Source organism: Rattus norvegicus, chromosome 1, assembly GCF_036323735.1.
Source record: "Rattus norvegicus strain BN/NHsdMcwi chromosome 1, GRCr8, whole genome shotgun sequence".
NCBI lineage: Eukaryota > Metazoa > Chordata > Mammalia > Rodentia > Muridae > Rattus > Rattus norvegicus.
Window position 1 is genome coordinate 161,244,167 of NC_086019.1, and position 19,842 is coordinate 161,264,008.

Here is a 19,842-nt window from a genome sequence, read left to right on the forward strand (position 1 = left end):
AGCTCCAGACCAAAGACAGGCTGTCAACAGAGCTGGATGGTGCCGAGGATAACTGACTCCCAAGGTGGTCCTCTGGCCAGTGTGCATGTGCATATACACAAACGTGTGTGTGTATACATGAAAAAATGATGATCCCTAAAATTCCTCAAAAATTACTTTTTTTGAGACAGAGTGTCTCTACATTGTCCTGACTGTCCTACAACTTACTTTGTAGATCAGGTTGGCCTTGAACTCACAGAGATCTACCAGTCTGCATCCCAAGTTCTAGAATTAAAGGCGTACGCCACCACACTCAGCTTCAAAAATGACCATTTTTATAGTTGTTAAAAAGTGTTGGTTGGAGCTTTATGTACAGAATATTCTCTGAGTACACCCACGGCCACACATTCATTGCTAACTCCCCATTGTCATATCGTACCAGCAACATTTAGACTTTACCAGGCTCTCATCTGTGGGAATTCTGACAGTTCAGTAAGAGCTCAGGGAAGTTTTATTTTTGTTTTATTTTTATTTTATTTTATATGAGCTTTACATAGATACTTTGCCTTCATCGCTGTGTCCCTTATAGGGATTCAGAAATGCTTGTTACAAAGAATAATTGTGACAACTTAAGCAAGAATGATGGTCTGACTAAGTGGTTCTCAGGCTGTAGGTCATGACCCCTTTAGGGTCAAATGACCCTTTCACAGGGGTTACCTAAGACTGTGGAAACCACAGGAATTTACATTGTGGTTCATAACAGTAGCAAAACTACAGATATGAAGTAGCAATAGCAGTGAAAATTATTTTATGGTTGGGGCCACCAGAGCTGTATTGAAGGGCAGCTTTAGGGGGGTCAAGAACCACTGCTCTAAGTGGTGAAGGAAGAATGAGGAGTTAGCTAAGTGAAGGAGGAAAGGAGCTTATCACAGACTAGGGATAGCAGAGAAGGACTACAGCTTGGTCCCTCTCGCCTCCTGTTGAACTAACATTTGTCCAAAGTTAAAGCTTCTAGCATAATTAGATGTGAAGGACTGGCTCACATTCAACCTACGATCCATACCTAGAACCTACAAGGGAAGAGAGCATAGACTCCAAAACGTGTTCTCATCTCTACACGTGTGTTCTGTTTCGACATATGTGTTGACCCATGCCAACAGAGACAAAAAATAATAAAAATAATAAATAAATGTAAACCAATTAAAAATTAACAAATTTGGGCTATTTTGTTAAAGATTTCTTTTTTGTTTTTTGTTTTTTGTTTTTTTTTTCCGGAGCTGAGGGCCTTGTGCTAGCTAGGCAAGCACTCTACCACTGAGCTAAATCCCCAACCCCTTGGGCTATTTTGTAAATCATGCTTTTTACCTTTTTAAAATTACAATATATTTGTACTTTCTTTTGTTTGTTTGTTTCATTTTTCAGTTTGAGACAAGGTTTCATGTGGCTGAGAATGGTCTCACACTTTCTGTGGGAGGAGGCTGCACCCAAATTCCGATCTTCCTGCCTCTGTCTTCCAAGTGTACACCCCACACTAGCTTGCTTGCTTTATTTGTTTGTTTGTTTGTTTGTTTGTTTGAGACAGGGTTTCTCTGTGTAATCCTGGCTCTTCTGAAAATAGCTTTGTAGACCAGGCTAACCTCAAACTCAGAGATCCACCTGCCTCTAACTCCTGAGTTCTGTGATTAAAGGCATGTGCCACCCTGCCTGGCTTAGCTTTAATATTTCAAAAATGCTGTTTGTTGGCTTTATGGACCAAGGATCATTGATATGTGTTTCTGAGGGGGGCATTTTTGTCCTGCCAAATCACATTGTAGAAGTAGAGTTCAATATATCTGGTTTTTGGTTTGGTTTGTTTCATTAATATTTTATATATTTCTCAAATAAAAAAAGCAAATAAACAAATTGGGAATTATATGATAATGGTTAAAGAAAAGGGTTTTAGAATCAGACAGGCCTGGCTTTGTGTCCTGGTTTTGCCATTTTTAATTCTGTGACCTTGTGCAAACCAGGTAATGTTGGTCTTTGGTTTCATGCTTTCTGAGACAGATTAACTGCAATTCATGTTGTGAGGATTAATGGACTCAAGTAAGGAAATACCTAGCAACAGTACAGCTGCACACAGGAGGTGCTCTTTGTACCTTTCACTGTAAAGAGCTCACAGTCTGACAGTAGTGTCTAGACTAAGGCTCCCTGACAAAAAGAGGACAGGAGGACACACACTGGAACATAGACGACTTCACCATGGCTAGCAGTTTCCATTTGTGCCTGTCAGTAGTTGAGGTCTCTCACAGCTAATTGGGCAGGGCTGTGACTTGTTCTGAGAAACTGAGAACCATTGCTACACTCCAGGGGTAGTGGACTAACATGAGACCTGCAAGCACACAGTGCATGGTCAGCTTGGCAGTGTTCTTTTAATAGTAACAGAGGGCAGAATCTTGCCGACAGTAATTGCTTAGCAGTAGACGGAGTCTGCCCTTCTCTTGAAAGAGATGTATTGGAGAAGTGAACTGCAGAGACTAGCTGGCCAGCAGAATTGTAGTTCATAGACATGGATAAGCCAGGGTCTCTCCTTTTGTGTGGTTGGGCTCCTCAGGACAGAGCAGGCCACTCAAACACATGACATGATATTATCCATAGATGTCCATGTCTTCAGTCACTGGCTGTCTTTGTTCTGGGCTTGCATGTGGGCACCTCCTTCCTACGTTAATCATCGTGCTGCGCATGCTGAGCATGAGATTAAAGTGAGGCACTCCTTCAATGGACAACTTTGTCCGGGCTACAAGTAATCTGGTATGCCTGAAATGACTTCTCAAGTGATCCAAGCTTTCTGCTTTTCTATGAAATTTTATGTATAGACTTTTTATGTTGCCATTGAAAAATAATGAGGCAGGGGCTCAGTAGGTGAACTGCTTTCTGAGCAGGACCAGAGTTCGGGTCATCAGTGCCCACATTTAAGAAAAGATGGGAGTGCAGGGCATGTGCCTGTAGTCCTGCTCTTGTCAGTAGGTGAGCTCCAGGCACTGTGAGGGCCACGACAGAGGAAGACATCTTGGCCTCTGGCCTCCTTAGGATGACATGTACTAGTTAACTTAATTGGATCCAACTCATTACCTAGAGATGGGTTTGAGTGTGTGTTCTCTGAAACAGAGTCAGAGCTCAGCTAGTAATAAAGTGGAAAATGGCTAAGGTTTTGTGTGTGTGTGTGTGTGTGTGTGTGTGTGTCTGTCTGTCTGTCTGTCTGTGTGTGTCTGTGTATGTGTGTGTGTGTCTGTCTGTCTGTGTCTGTCTATGTGTGTGTATCATATTTTATCTTACATATGTGTGTTTGCCTGCGTGTGTATCTTGTGTTTGGTGCCTTGTGGAGGTGACAAGATGTTGGGTTCTGGGTCTGCAGTTAAGGATAGTTGTGAGCTGCCGCCATGTGGGTGCTGAGGATCAAACTGGATCCTCTGCAAGAGCAGCAAATGCTTTTCCCCACGGAACCAGCTCTCCAATATTTTTTACTCATAGAACTTTGAAAATACTTATACGCTTTTAAGAGGTTCTCTCTCTATAGCCTTGGCTGTTCTAGATTTCACTACGTAGACCAGGCAGAGATCCACCTGCCTCTTTCTCCCAAGTGCTGGGATTAAAGGTGTGCACCACTACAAGTAGCATTATCAATTTTCTTTTACAATCTTTATTGACTTTTTTTTCCTCCAGAAGTCATGTTTGGTTGAATCCTAGGTCTCTGGGCTGTCCTGCTTCTGGCTCCTGGCAGTCTAGGCAGTGTCATTTGTGGGTTCCCTCTCGTGGCCTGGGCCTCAAGTTGGGCCAGAAAATGATTGTGCACTCCCACAGGTTCTGTGCCACCATTGCTCAGCACATCTTGAAGACAGGAGAGGTTGTAGGTTGAAGGTTTTATGGCTGGGTTACGTCCTACTCCAGTGCTGGGAGCCTTGGCTGGTTGAAGAAGACAGTCAGTCCAGGCTCCATACCCTCCAGTCCTAGGAGCCTTCGCTCAGGTCACTCTTACAGAGTCCAGGGAGCTTCCAGTGCACGGTGTTTCTACGTTGCCCCTAAATACCCCCAATTCCAGTCTTCCCTCCCAGTACTCTCTTCCTCTGTCCTTCTCACCCCACACCCTCCCTCACCTGATCCTCCTGTTCCCATCCCCACCAGCCCTCAGTCTTCCCATAAAATCTATTCTATTTCTTCTTACCAGAGAGACCCATATGTTCCCCCGGGATCCCTCCTAGTTACTTAGCCTCTCTGGGTCTGTGGATTGTAGCATTGTTATCCTTACTTAACAGCTAATGTCTCCTTACAAATGAGTACGTCTGGGATATCTCACTCAGGATGGTCTTTAGTAGTTGAATCCAGTTGCCTCTAAATTTCATGATGTCATTGTTTTTAACAGCTGAGTAATGCTTCATTGTGTAAATGTACCACATTTTCTTTATTCATTCTTTGGTTGAGGAACATCTGGGTTCTTTATACATTCTGGCTACTATGAATAAAGCCACAATAAGCATGGCTAGGCAAGTGTCCTTGTGGTAGGATGAAGCGTACTTTGGGCATATCCCAAAGAGTAATATAGCTGAGTCTTGAGGTAAATTGATTCCTAATTTTCTTTTTTTCTTTTTCTTTTTTTCTATTCTTTTCTTTTTTTCGGAGCTGGGGACCAAACCCAGGGCCTTGCACTTGCTATGCAAGTGCTCTACCACTGAGCTAAATCCCCAACCCGATTCCTAATTTTCTAAGGAACCGCCATATTGATTTCCATAATAGCTCTACAAGTTTGCACTCCCACCAACACTGGAGGTGTTTTCCTTGCTCTGCATCTGCCAGCATGAGCTGTCACTGTGGTTTTGGTCTTAGCCATTCTGATGGGTCTAAGATGGGATCTCAGGGTCATTCTGACTTGCATTTCCCTGGTGGATAAGGATGTTAAACATTTCTTTAAGTGTTCTCAGCCATTTGAGATTCCATTTTGTTTTTTAATAGATATAAAGTATTTTATTGGCTGCACCATAATTCACTTAGCAATATTTATCTTATGGATCTTTAGTTAGTCACTGTGTTTTTACATAATAGTCTTCATAGCAATGAATGTTATAGGGCATAAATCATTTCTGTTGATTGTTTCCTGAAGGATTGTTTCCCAGCATAAAACTTTTGATGAAAAAAAATATGACTTTATAACAATAGTTGTAGCACACATTTTTTGCAACCTACTTTTAATAAGTGTTTAACCTCTCTAGCCCACCACCTAGCAGAGTGAAAGAAAAGTTATTACGATAATGGGGAAGTAGACTCATCCAGCAATAGCTCTTTGGGGGCAAGCTCTGTCCTCTTTGGCAGCAGCTGCAGAGCAGTACTCTAAGCAGGCAGATACCACACACAAACCAGCAGTCGTAAGTCAATCCTGAAAAACCACAAGGCAACCTGCCTAAGGTGAAGCCTTGGAGCAGCGAGCTGCACCACAGGAACCTCACAGGCAGTTCTTGGGCGAGTTTCTGTCTGGCATCTCCTCTAGTGGACATCAGTGGTGCTAAGAGGAACCAATGCGTGAGTGTTGTTAGGGTAGAATATCAAGGCGGAGCAATCCAAACCAATGCTCAGAGCTTCTCTCCAACTGCCTGGGGCTATGTTTATGCTCCTTCCTCACGGGTCCTTTCAATGGACCCGTTATATCAAAACCCGTTATATCAAAGCATCATTTGACATAACTGACTTTCCAAAGAAACCACAAGTTCCACTTCAAGTAGTTGTGTTTTACAAGTGAGTGTGTAAGAGTAAACTGCTTTTTAAAAATTTACAGGAGGGTCTGGGAGAGATATGTGGCCTAGTTTCAGTATAGCCACTCCAGTATTGGTATTATCACCTGTTACTTGGGCCCGTTACAGCTATAAAATGGTTAAACAGTTGTGACTTGACCTTTACATAATTTGTGACTTTATCTTCCTGCTTTCTCTCACCTGAGTTGGTTTGCTTTTGTGTGTGTTTGTTTTCTGGTTTTGTTTTTATTGTAGAGATCTGCAAAGACTTGGAGAACTTCAGTCTGAATTGGCGGGGGTAGCTGACTTCTCCGCCACCTATCTTCAGTGTCAACTGCTCCTCATTAAGGTTTGTTTGGATCAGTGTGTGTATGATTTTTGATGCTAAGAATGAACTTAAATTGATCCAGCAGTGTTTGAGACCCTAAGTAGAAAAACTTATTCTGTGAAACCATCAACAATGGGAAAATCACACATCTACAGGACGTTGTATTCTATTTAAATAAATGTTAACTCATATAGTATGTTAGGCTTTCTCTTGCTGTGATGAAACACCCAACCAAAACCAACTTGAGGAGGAAAGGGTTTGTTTAGCTTACTCTTCCATATCTCTACTCATCACTGCAGGAAGTCAGGGCAGGAACTTTGAGACAGGAGCAGATACCGAGGCATGGAGGTATTTTCTCAAGGTTCCTTCCTCTCAGATGACTTTAGCTTGTGTCAAGTTAACATAAAACTATCCAGCATATATATGAATTTTTTATTTTAGAATTCTTTCATCATTATCAAATTAGAATGTGGTAGTACACACCTTTAATCCCAGCACTTGGGAGGCAGAGGCAAATGGATCTCTGAATTCAAGACCCATCTGGTTTACAGAGTGAGTTTCAGGACAGCCAGAGCTACACAGAGAAGCCCTGTCTTGAGAAATCAAAGCCAAACAAAAAACCAAATTAGAGTAGGTTTTAATTTTAGAATCCTAAGGTTGAAGCAAGGGATCTTTACTTCATTGGTAGAATGCCTGCTTAGTCTTCCGAGGCCACTGTGGAACGGAAACAGCAGGGCTATACGTTTATGGCCAGGCTAGACACCTTAGTGAGACTGCCTTCAGACTGAAGACAACTGCTGATGCAGCTGAGTGGGAGACCATTTGCCTAGCTTGTGTGAGGGCAGGGTTGCTGGCATGAGACCCTGGCTCACTGAAAAAGAAAAACGAAGTCTGCACAATATGAGAGGGGAATAAGAAGACATTGCTCAACTATGCTGATTCCTTACTCAGTCTGGAAGCTGGGCTATGAGTGTGTTTATAATAGGGAGGAACTGAATAAATTGTGGCATCTACTCAACCCTTAGGCCTATGGTGGTAATGGTCTGTGTGGAGAATCACACCACCATGTAACAAAACCAGTGTACTATTATGTACTCCAAAAAAGATACAAAAGCATTCTACTCCAACAACAATCTGTGTGAAGGCTTTATGTGGGAAGTGATAGGAAGTATGCATTCACCTGTCGTGACGTAGAGTAAGGTGGAAAGGCCCGGTTAGTAGGTATGGGTTTAACTTACTTAAAGCACTGCTTGTACTGCCTGTTTGCCAAGCATGACTTCACTTGCAACCTGGAACAGAATGACCTGGAGAAATATCTAAAACAACTGGTTGTTGCCCTTAACAACCTGGTGATTGCCACTTATGCCTTCTGTAAAATCTTGCTTACCTGCCCAGCTTGGAGTTTTTAGAAAATAAAATGAAAATACCCAGTGGGCTTGGCATCGAGGCCTCTCAGGACCTATCTGGCTTCAGCCCACTGATAACATCTCCCTCCTGCTCTCACGGGTGACGGGGTGCTTATTCACGAGATTCCTGCAAGAGTCACACTAGTAATTTAAAACATACTGGCCCAGCACTTGTTCTTCCAGAGAAGCCAAGTTCAATTCCCAGCACCCACAGGTGGCTCTCACCCATCTGTAGCTCCAGTTCCAGGAGCTCGATTGCTCTCTTCTGCCCTCTGAGGCATTCATGTGGTTCACAGTCAAGCAAAACTCATCACATTTGTCAAACTGCACTATGCTGGAGTCAATCGAGTAGGATAGGACAGGATAGATCATCAGGCATGATTATGCTTACTTGTAATCCTGGCTCTAGAGGGGCTGGGACACGAGAATCCTAAGTTTGAGGCCAGTTTGGGCTACATACTACATAAGGCTACCCTTTCTGAAGAAGAAAGCAAGGAAACAAAAGAGGAAAAAGAAGCTTCCCAAGAATAATCTTCCCCAGCAGAAGTGAATGAAGCTGGGTCACAGACAGAGGGGTCGGTAATAAAATCTGTAGCTGTTGGTGATAGTTTTGACTGTTGAGAAATTGAGAAAAAGGAGACCGTAGGAGAGCTGCCTGACCTGTAGTTGGGTAAGTGAGAGGGTGCATCACAGGACACTGCGCACAGGTGCAAAGAGAATGGGTCTCTGCTGCAAATGTGACAGGTCAGGGTTGCTTGGGTTGGTGCAGTGGCCCTGTGAACAGCCCCAGGGCTGACCTGCCTGCTGATTTTGGTGAGAGTTTTTAAGCACCAGCTGCCATTCTATGTCTGCTTAGGTAGCTTTATTATAACAGTAATCGTTATGGAGAGGAAACCCTAAGCGTAGTCCATTTTCACACACAGCAGGAGCACAAATCTCAGTGTGAATCGTTTTCCCAGTTTCTGACCGCTGCATCTGTCTCTTCTTTCATTTGGCTGAGTAGGCCTTGCAGGAGAAGCTGTGGAATGTGGCTGCCCCCTTGTATCTAAAGCAGAGTGATTTGGCCTCAGCAGCAGCAAAACAGGTGAGAGACTCCTCAGACAGGTCTCTGTCAGAGAATTACCCAGTCCAGAGGCTCCTATGGCCTGTCTCCAGGCTTCTGAGTTTTCAGGCTCTGGGAGAGCTAGTCAGAACTAGGCCTTGTGACTGTGCAAACACTGGGCTTTGGAGTCAGGGGACTTGGGTTCTAGTCTCAGGTCTTCTCCACCTCACGAGGTGATAAATTGAGTAAGCTATTTGAGTCTCCTGGAGTTTCTTCCTCTATAAAATGTGGCAGTTGAATTGCATGATTTCTGAGATGACTTTATTTATGTTCTAACATATTACCAGTTTGTGGGCCAGTGTGGTGGCTGGTCACAGTGCTTATTGTGTAGGACTGATAATCTGAATTCAGTTCCTGAAACTTAAAGCACCCACACTCTCACATATCACATACATAAACACACGTTTTTATTATACCATTTATATTAGTCTTTGTTTCAGATAGATTAAAACCCAATAAAGTTGTGAATCTTTCATCTAAAAATACATGTAAATTGATTTTGAGGTTGTTTAATATTTTTATTCTTTGATAATTTCATACAATGGAAGTTTTTGGTCTTTTTCTTTTTTTCTTTTTTTTTTTTTTTTTTTTTAATGAGACAGGGCTTTTCTATGTAGCTGTGCATGGCTGTCCTGGAACTCCCTCTGTAGACCAGGTTAGCCCCAAACTCCAAACTCACATCCATCTGCCTGCCTTAGCCTTCTGAGTGCTGGGGGTTAAAGGCATGTGCCACCACGGACAACTCATACAATGTATTTTTATATTCACTTTTCCTAAATCTACCCGTACCTCCCAATTTTGTGTGTATGTATGTGTTTTGTTTTGTTTTCGTTTTTCTTTTTTTCGGAGCTGGGGTATGTATGTGTTTTAAAAATGATCTGTTGAGTCTCGTTCGTGCTGCCTACATGGCTGTAAGCCCACCCACTGGAGTGTGGTTAGCCCACTAGGAGTCAGTCATACTCTTAAAGAAAACTGATCTTTGCTCAGAAGCCATCAGCTGTCCATAGCTCCTTAGTTAAGGATAGAAAGCCCTTTCCTGGCAGGATATTTTACTGATTGTTAATTGTCTTTTCCTTATAGATCATGGAAGAAACCTACAAAATGGAGTTTATGTATAGTGGTGTGGAAAATAAGCAGGTTGTGATCATACACCACATGAGGCTTCAGGCCAGAGCTCTGCAGCTTCTGGTAACTGCACGGACTACCCGAGGGTAAGACGTCCTGAGCTGGGCGGGTATGTGCCAGCTGTGTCCTGAGGATACGGACAGACACGCTCACAGCTCTCTAAGGCTATCGAGGAGCAAGATTTAGGGAGGTCACCTAAGAGATGCATCTGCTTGTCCGTGCTTGGGGCAGGGTAGAGCCTCAGAGACAGCACTGCCTTTGCTTCCGGCTGTTGTCTAAGAGCTCAGTTTTACGGTGTACCACGGTCACTCTCCTTGCACAGAAGCTCAGGTCTCTGCGACTTTTTGTCCTCACTCCGTAGTTCAGAGTCATAAGTTTTTTACACTTTGCTTTTTTTCCTACAGAGTTGACCCCTTATTTGGAATGTGTGAAAAATTTTTACAGGAAGTAGATTTCTTTCAGAGGTGAGTATTTTGTATCTCTTGGGATTTTTTTTTTTAATCTTGTTTATGCAAAAAATAACTGGCACCAAGCAAGGTCACATAGCTTGTGCTGCTGAGCTATTTTCCACCTGTTATCAGTGTGTCCTAATGTGGTATTCTCTTTACGATACATAAACTGTTCTGAGTCTATAAGCGTACACCTCAATAATAAAAACATCAGGAACCATTTGGATTCTGCACTTAGCTGCGCTACAGAAAAAAAAAGTTTTCAGTATTCTTGAGAAAAGATCTTGCTGTGTTGCCCAGACTGGACTTGAATTATTGATCCTCCTGCCTCAGCCTTCTGAATGGTAGGATTACAGGTATCCTAGGATGCCTGGCTTTGTTCTTTGCCCTTTTGAGGCAGGGTCTCAAGTAGTCTAGGCAAGCCTTGAACTTTCTGTATTGCTAAAGCCAGCCATGAACTACAGACCCTCCTGCCTGTACTTCCTGGGTGCTAAGACTCTTGGTGTGTATTACCATACCCAGATACTCTGTAATTTTGTAGGTGAAGAATAACAAGCCAGGGTTGGTGAAACATATTTTTAATATCAGCACTTTGGAGACAGAGGCAGGGGATCTCTGTCAACTACCAGGCTAGCCATTGCTACATAGTGGAACTCTGAGAGAGAGAGAGAGAGAGAGAGAGAGAGAGAGAGAGAGAGAGAGAGAGAGAGAGAGAGAGAGAGAGAGAAATGGAGAGTAGAAAGACGATTGAGCAGTTAAGAGCAGTTGCTTTTCTTTTAGTAAAACTGAGCGGTTCCCAGCACCCATATTGGGTGTTTCAGTCACCTGTAATTCCAGTTCAGGGGACTTGTTGCCCTCCTCTGGATGCTGCCAGCACTTGGACTAATGTGCATATATGTACACACAGAAACATGTGCACACATAATCAAAATATTCATAACTCTTTTTAAGTAACAATAAATACATAAATAAACGTGTCTCGAGCCAGGCACCAAAGAGCGCGCCTGTAATCCCAGCTGGATCTGGTGCTGAGGCAGAAGGTTCACTTGAGCCTATGACTTTAAGACCAGCTTGAGCAAAGCAGTGAAACTGTGTGTGTGTGTGTGTGTGTGTGTGTGTGTGTGTGTGTGTGTGTGTGTGTGTGTGTGTGGTGCGCGCGCGCATACAGAAGCCAGAGATGGATGGCAGATGACTTCCTCAATCACTGTCCATGTTTTTCCTGAGACAGTACCACACTGAACCTGGAAGTGATTGACTTGTCTAGGCCGTCTTGTCAGTAAGCTCCAGGGATCCTCCTGTCTTAACTCACCCAGTGTATAGATGTGAGCTGCTGCTCCCAACTTTTTAGGGTAGAACTCAGGTTCTTGTACAGTTGAAATGTTTCCTCAGCTCTGCGTGTGGTAGCCCACATCTTTAATCCCAGCATTCGGGAGGCAGAGGCTCTCAGAATTCAAGGCCATCCTGATCTACAGAGCAAGTTCCAGGGAGCCAAGGACACAGAGAAACTCTGTCTCTAACACCCTCCCCCTCAAAAAGAAAATAAAAAAGTTTCCTTAGAGTATTGATGAAATAAATTGTTTAAAATGGATACAATAGAAGAGCAGAGGGGTTGGGGAAGTAGTGGGGGTGAAGGTAGTGAGACCAAACTTGTTTTGTGCTGACGATTCTTTTTTATGGCAAGGAGCATAGTGGCAGGCAGGCAGGCAGGCAGGCAGGCAGGCAGGCAGGCAGGCAGGCAGGCAGGCAGACATCATTCGTTGGTACTGAAGCAGTACCTGAGGTCTTCACATCTTGAGACAGCCCCACAGAAAGAGCCCTGCCCCAGGGTAATGCCTCCTCCAAACAAGGCCACACCTAATTCTGGGACCAAGTATTCAGACACAGCCTAGGGGAGCATTCTTGTTTAGACTACCACAGCCGTATGACTTTAACCATCATGTTCATAGCTGCCATCATTGCCCCTGCCTTCACGAAGTTGACAAACCAGACTTTAAAAGATTCATTTACTTTATGTGATGTGTCTCTGTGTGGGTGTGTGTACCATCTGGGTCCCCAAGGAGGCCAGAAGAGGGTGGTGGAGGCCCTGGAACAGGAGACACTGGTGTTGGCAGAGTGTGGGCTCAGCCCATGGTAAGGGAGTTGCTGTGTTTGCAGGTGCTTCATTGCGGATTTGCCCCATCTTCAAGATAGCTTTGTGGACAAACTGCTTGATCTCATGCCCCGACTCATGGCTTCTAAGCCTGGAGAAGTGATCAAGATTCTGCAGACAATGCTGCGGCAAAGCACCTTCCTTCATCTTCCGCTTCCAGAGCAGGTCAGAGTCCTGCGGCCCCTCTGCAAAAGGGGAGCAGATGAGCTAGGGTCTTTCCTCTGAGTGTTTATAATTGCATGTATTAATGGGGGGGGGGGTACCGCACATGTGAGGTTCCCTGGTCCCTAGGGATCAAACTGGTTATCAGCCTTGGTAGCAGGGAGCCTTTCCCACTGAGCTCTCTCCCTGGCCTAAGAATCAGCATGTTTTCTTGTTGCTTGCAGATCCACAAAGCCTCGGCCACCATTATTGAGCCAGCAGGAGAGTCAGACAACCCTTTGCGGTTTACATCTGGGTTGGTGGTAGCCTTGGATGTGGATGCAACCCTGGAACATGTGCAAGACCCCCAGAACAGTGTCAAGGTCCAGGTGTGTGGGGTTTTACACTGACATTGTATATAATTTATATAATTCCCTAAGTACCAGTAAGTCTTTACTAGTGACAGGTCCCTCTGTGTTTGTATAGTATAGACTTTAGATCTAATCCTTTTACACACACACACACACACACACACATTGAATTCATCAAAGTGTTATAAGTTCCATTGCTTCATCAGGTGGTAGACAAACTCATAGATGGAGAGAATGGTTATTAGGATGCCTTTTTTCCAAAGTTAGATAAATAAGCTATAATCACAGGAGAAATTTGGTGAGCCCCGCACTTCCAGCCACCCCTCTTTCCTTCCCTCCCTTCATGCATGTGTGCTTTCTTCAGTGTGCATGCTAAGGGCTGGAGCTGTGGGGCAGCTGTGAGTGAAGGTCATTGCTTCGGCACACAGTCGGCACGCAGTGCAAGGTCCAAGAGAGGCAGGCTCTGTAGAGGTGCCGGCATGTGGTGCAGCCTGAAAGGATATATCAGAGCAAAACGGAATAGGAGGAGGAGGTAGGGATGAGAAACTGTGAGCACTGGCAGGACAAGTAATCAGATGGGAGATGATGGCCTGCAGTGGGCACGGCACAGCAGGCTTCCGGGACAAGGGGATGTAAGAGCGACTTTATTCACCTGATGTAATTGTCTGGGAGCTTCTAGCCTCCAAACAGTCTTAGCTAGACCTAGAATGTTTTTACCCTCTGAGACTTACTGCTGAATAAACTCACCTTTCCTTGTTCTTTCTGAACTCTGGCTGGCTGGTTCAGCTCAGCTGTAATGGCTCAAAACTCTCCACACTCCATTTCTCTCTTGGCCTCTGACTGAACTGTTCCGCTTGGCCTCAGACTCTAGCAGTCCATTCAAATCTTATGGCTGCTCCTCATTCTCTTGCTTGGTCTGTCTTCACCCGTGTCTAGCTTGTTCTCTCTCCAACCTACCCTGTAAAACTCTTCTGGTAAATCTGCTTCCTTCCTGTCTCTCTCTGCACTGCTCTCTCTTATGTTGCCTCTGTTTTCTTTCTGTTCTCATGAGAGTTGGGCAGATCCTAGTCTGTCAAATCTTTCTCTGATTCATCACTTTGTCTGCCACTAAATTATATATCAGTTTCAAACATGGGTGCTTCCTTGTACAAACTAACTTTACTTTCATTGTTTGGGATTCAATGTGTGTACTAAGGGCATGTCTCTATTCCAGCCAGAGGGATTAAAGGTGTGTGCTAAAGGCTGAGCTATACCACAGCTAGAAACAAGTAATTTTAATAATCACACAATCTCAGGGTTCACAGTGTGATCAAACATCTTGTAACAGATCATACCTATGAGAACTTCTGAGGAGTAGAAAGCTGTAACTGCTGGACTTTTTTATGTTTTAAGGTTATCCACCCTGGCTGTACTTGTTGGTTGCTTAAAAACTGATAAACAGTCCTCATTGATCCTATACCAGTTAAATCAGAATCCTGAGACTAAGCTCAGAGTTCTTTCTAAGAGCTCACAGGTAAACTTAGTGCACTGTGTAGTCTAATGCAGACTTGTTTTGTTGTGTCTCTGAAAAGTTCTCTGGGCGATTAGGCATAGACAGTTGCGGGTGGATTCTTGACAGGTCATCTGCTAAGTATCCCGAAAAGAACCCACTCTCAAGGCATCTGTGCTGCCTTCCAGGCATATACACGTCTGCATGGGATCTAGCGGGGATGCTTTCTGCCCTGTCATGAGACACATCTGTAGCAGTTTCAAAGTCCAGCTACCGTACTCAGAATACCAGAACAGAGGTGCTCAACATGCAGCTGTCACTGTGCCTCAGAGACTTCATGGAGTCTATATTCTCTGTTAAAATTATGGTGTCTTGGGGTTTTTTGTTTTGTTTCTGTTTTTGGGTTTTGTTGTTATTGTTGCTGTTTTTTTTGCATTTTTTAGTTTGTTTTGGTTTTTTGGTGGTTTAAGACAGAGGCTTTCTCTATAACCCTGATTGCCCTATGTAGACCAGCTTGGCCCAACTTCAAACTCACCTGCCTGCTTCTGCCTCCCCAGTGATGGAATTAAAGACATTTGCCACCATGCCCAACCATGTTGTCTACTTTTAAAGCAGCTTCACTGAGAAAGCTTAAGGGTTCTGCTGCTTTGTCCCTTTCTTCCTTTTTACCCTTCCTCTCCTTATATACCCTCACCCTACCTTTTAAAACAGGGTCTCATAGATCAGGCTGGCCTCCACCTTTCTCTTTGAACTTCTGATCTTACCACTTCACTCCCAGGTGCTAGCATTTCAAGCAGGGACTGCTCGGTGGGTCTAGAACCTGTGTCTCACACAGGCGAGGCAAGCACTCCACCAGCTCAGCTCTATCTGCCCTGGATATATCTCCCTATTCAGCTCCTCCTGGACACCCACACCATGATCACCGCCCAACTTCTCCTCCACCTCTTTAAAATAAGCTCTTAAAGATGACAAAGTTCTAGAAGCTACAGCTTCAGATGGGGCCAAAGCACCTAGGAGCAAAGTAAGAGAGAAGCAGCAGTAACTACTGTTTTTGCTGTTGTAACCAAATGCGCGAGGAGAACAACTTGAGAAGGAAAGGCTTGATTGAGCTCGTAGTTTCTAAGGTCTCAGCCTGCAGTTGGCTGATTTCATTGCTGTACTCCTCGGGTGAGCTGTAAGGGTGTGGCGAGGAGTGCATGGTAAGACGGAGCTGCACACCTCAGGACGTATAGCAAACTGGGAAGGAGGAAGGACTGGAGACACGGCAGGCCCTTGTTGACCTGCTTTCTCTGCCTCCCCACAAAGTACATGAAATTATGAATTTACTTTGTCTCTTGATTAATCAAAGCCCTAATGATCCAGTTACTTTCCTTAAGCCCTTACTTCTAAACATTACTTTAGGGACTAAGCTTTCAACATACAAGTGTCCATCTAGCAAGGCTGGACTTAGTGAGCAAGATTAGAATTTCTAGAACATAGAAATCTAGGTATGGCCACACATTCCTGTAACAGTCTGGGTGAGAAGGAGTGTAGGTGGGGTATTCCTGGGAAGCCACTGCCTAGTCAGGTCAGTCCTCAGGTCCAGTACCTCCTCCTGGGGTCTACTTCCTCCCCTCATACACACCCTCCCCCAGAAAGAGAGACAGAGACAGAGACAGACTGATTGAGAGATTGAGATTTGTCAGCCCTTGGGAAGGCCTAAGGTATGTGGAGAGACCTGAATTTCAGAGGCGAAAGGACAATCTGATTTCTAGGTTTACACAGAGCTTGTCCAGTCTGGTCCTTCTGTTAGCTTTGTTTCTCTTTTGCTTGTTCCCTGTGCCCCATAGTAGACTCCACAGAGGTGACGGCTGGGAGGCCCTCACGTTGTTGTCCCATTGGTGAGAGGTGAAGACCTGGCTATTGATTTGAACAGAGTCTTCTTTGAGTACTCTGTAGAAATAGGCAGATAAATTCTTTCCTATCTGATTGAAATCCGGTTGGAGACTAGTTACAGAACATGCTTTCTCACCAGATCCTAGATGAGTACTGAGTGCTGGGCCCTGAGATGCTGCAGGGCAAAGGAGGGGAAGGGGTTTTCCAGTTAGACTCATTGTCTGCTGTCTGTTAATAGATGCACTGTTCCCATCATTTACTTACCAGACACTGCTTCTGCTAGTGTCGTGCCACCCCCACCCCGCTTTATGTTCAGATTTTTGAGAAGGTTTTTCTGTGTAGCTCTGGCTGTCCTGGAACTCTCTCTGTAAGTCATGCTGACCTTGAACTCAGAGATCTCCTGCCTCTGCCTCTCAGATACTGCCCTTTAAGAAGCAGTTTTTAGGGGTTGGGGATTTAGCTCAGTGGTAGAGCGCTTGCCTAGCAAGCGCAAGGCCCTGGGTTCGGTCCCCAGCTCCGAAAAAAAGAAAAGAAAAAAAAAAAAAAAAGAAGAAGCAGTTTTTAGGGCTGGAGAGATGGCTCAGTGGTTAAGAGCACTGACCACTCTTTCAGAGGTCCTGAGTTCAAATCCCAGGAACCACATGGTGGCTCAAAACCATCTGTAATGGGATCTGATGCCCTCTTCTGGTGTGTCTGAAGACAGTGTACTTATATACAATAAATAAATAAATTTTTAAAAAAGAAGCAGTTTTTATATAATGGCTCCGGTCATCTTCCAGTTACTCATGTCTGGGTCACAGTAGGTGTTATCAGTTTTCTGAGCCTACCTATCTTCTGTCACCCCGTTCCTGTCATGTTGTAGGTCTTGTATCCAGATGGCCAGGCTCAGATGATCCACCCCAAGCCAGCAGACTTCCGGAATCCTGGCCCAGGGCGGCACCGTCTCCTCACGCAGGTGTATCTCTCCCACACTGCCTGGACAGGTAAGAGCCTGTGGGGCTGGGCAGGCAGGGAATATGTCCCCTCTGATCTCGGTACCTTCCCATTATGATTTGTTCTTTTGTTTGGTTGAGATAATGTGTCACTCACTATTTAGCCTCAGCTGGCCCAGGACTCTGTATGTAGACTAGGCTGACCCCTAACTCTGCCTGCCTCTGCCTCCCCAGTGCTGAGATTAAAGGCATGTGTCACCATACCCAGATTGACTTGATCTCATAAGTGAGGAATTCATAAGCTTAAACATTAGTATATTTGGACTGACTAATTTGCTGTTTGCATAAGGAGGGACCAAGCTGAGGGAAGACACTCAGGAGACTGTAATAGTGTGGAGACTCAAGGAAAGAGGTTTACCGCACACCAGGAGACTAACTGCCTATGATACAGCCTTGTTCTCGGAAATCTCTCGAATCTTCCTCTTCATATCCAAAATGAAGATAATAATTCTCAACCCATAAATTACTGAGGATTATTCTGGAAATTAAAGTTTCGTGTTTCTTAAGAAGCATTATAAATCATTTTCTCTTTATATATGGACAGTCCAGCTTACTTCCCTGAAACAAATAAGTAACTGTCCTCATCTGTGAACTGTATGGGGCTAATACGGGTGTTTATTTTTACAGACTTAGAACCAAACCTGGATAGTTAACGTCTGTGTATACACAGACAGACAGACAGACAGACAGACACACACACACACACACACATTATATATCATGTATAAGATACAATGGAGGATACAAATGCATAAGACTTTTATATTGCAAGATACAGGCCACGTTTGGTTACAGTGGTGTTCTCGAAGTCACTGGGCTAACTCAGGAAAATGACTTTTACTAGGAAAGGTAACAATGCCACCAATTTGATTTAATAAGTAGGGGAATACCTTCTAGAATTTTATACTTTCTTTTTATTTTGTGTTTTAATTTTTTTTTCCTTCAAAACAAGGTTTCTCTGGCTGTCCTAGAATTCACTTTGTAGCTCATGCTGGCCTTGAAATCAGAGACCCACCTGCCTTTGTCTCCCGAGTGGTGGGATTTACGGCATGTGTCACCACATCCAGCTTAAGGGTATTTTGTTTGTTTATTTTAATTCTGAAAAAAAAAACAAAAACAAAAAGGTAAAAAGCAATTGAAGGAGACACTGCTCTTGACCTCTGGCCTCTGACTCCCACCTGTGGCTATACATGCTATACATACACACGGAGTAAAGAACGCACACGGCAAACTTCAGTGTCATCAAGGTCTCCTTCTGTCAGACATGCTGGGTGCATGATGATGAAGTTTTTATGAAGAGGCGGTTAGGGAGCCCCTTCTTACTGTGATCTAGGACCTGGCTTCAGGGTACCCAGGATCTGCTTCCGAGTGTCCTTTGTTCTGTATCCTTGTAGTATCTGTTTGTACTATTTGTGTGTCTAACTTTTGCTGTCTCTCCTCTCCCTTCTTCCTGAGGCATTGGCTTCCATTGCCATCTGTTATCAGATGCTGGTATGGGGGGTGGGGCAGAGACTTTATAGGTCAGCACTATATGGAAACTTTGTAGGTCAGTACTATATGGCCTCCTCTCACTTGCCCAGGGTTTGGCTCCTTGAAAGTACTGTGACTGCCACAGGCACTTGTGATGTGCTGTCTGGGGTGGACTAGGAGTGTAAGGAAAAAGCTAATGCTGGTCTTGTCCAGGGTCCAGCCTGAGTGGGAGACCGTTCTGGTATTAGAGCAGCACTTGTGTCATTACTACATGCATGGCTGCATCAGGCCTGGTTGTGGGTGTGTATGCTACATGGTTAACGATATGAGGCTCGCTTGGTCCTCATGCTGGACTCAGTTGGCCCAGGTACTCTGGCCTTAGCTTCTTGGAGGATAGCAATCTAATCTTTGCTCTGACCCTGAGAGACCAGAAATAGAATAGGAGTCCTGGAGCCTTTGTCCTGTTTCATGTGAACCATTCAGCTCATTCTTGTTCTTTGCGGTTTTTAGCCAGACACTTTTCTTTTAGCTCTTACACCAAAGTAGGGAGCATACCCAAGCTCGTTTTGTTCTCTGCCTTGCACTTGCTGTTGGTCCTTCTGAAATCTTCCCCTCTCCTTTCTGTGGAAGCCACATGATTACCAGAAAAGACTGTGAACAGAACTCAGTTTCTTAAGGGTGGATTTGGGCAGCCACTTAGAACTGTCTGAGCTCCTGGACTTTTGTCAAGATCGTGACAGTCTTTTTTCATGGTGTGGCAGGAAAAGAATTCCTAGGGTTTTGTGCTCGGCACAGAGTGGGTATTCTATCCAGAGCCTTCCTGCACTCTCTCCTCAGTACGTTTAGACTCACTTAGAGCATGTCCACTGCAACTCAGCTGCAGCATCCAAGAACTCATAAGGGTGTTTGTTTATTCTCATTAAGCCTGCCACAGACAAACACAAAATCTGTAGTGCAACCTAATGAACGAAGCAAAAGGATTCTGATAGTTGAGGTCTATGAAGCATGTTCCTTTCCAGTGTGACTAAATTTTGCCAGTTTTTTTTTTTTTTCCGGAGCTGGGGACCGAACCCAGGGCCTTGCGCTTGCTAGGCAAGTGCTCTACCGCTGAGCTAAATCCCCAACCCCCAGAATGTTCTTTTAAAGATAGACTTGTCTGTCTGTCTGTTTGTTTGTTTATTATGAGTACACTGTAGCTGTCGTGAGA

The 19,842-nt window shown here is 44.4% G+C and overlaps 1 protein-coding gene across 2 annotated transcripts in view; it reads left to right on the forward strand.

Annotated features, from left to right (window-relative positions):
- Positions 1-19,842, forward strand: part of Ints4 (integrator complex subunit 4) — a 63,759-nt gene that overhangs the window by 42,883 nt on the left and 1,034 nt on the right. For both annotated transcript variants that reach the window (NM_001191629.1, XM_063262797.1), the window contains 7 exons: positions 5,994-6,087; positions 8,476-8,556; positions 9,655-9,785; positions 10,104-10,163; positions 12,303-12,462; positions 12,684-12,827; positions 17,036-17,156. In NM_001191629.1, coding sequence (NP_001178558.1) covers positions 5,994-6,087; positions 8,476-8,556; positions 9,655-9,785; positions 10,104-10,163; positions 12,303-12,462; positions 12,684-12,827; positions 17,036-17,156 — 791 coding nt within the window. The remainder of the gene's footprint in view (positions 1-5,993; positions 6,088-8,475; positions 8,557-9,654; positions 9,786-10,103; positions 10,164-12,302; positions 12,463-12,683; positions 12,828-17,035; positions 17,157-19,842) is intronic.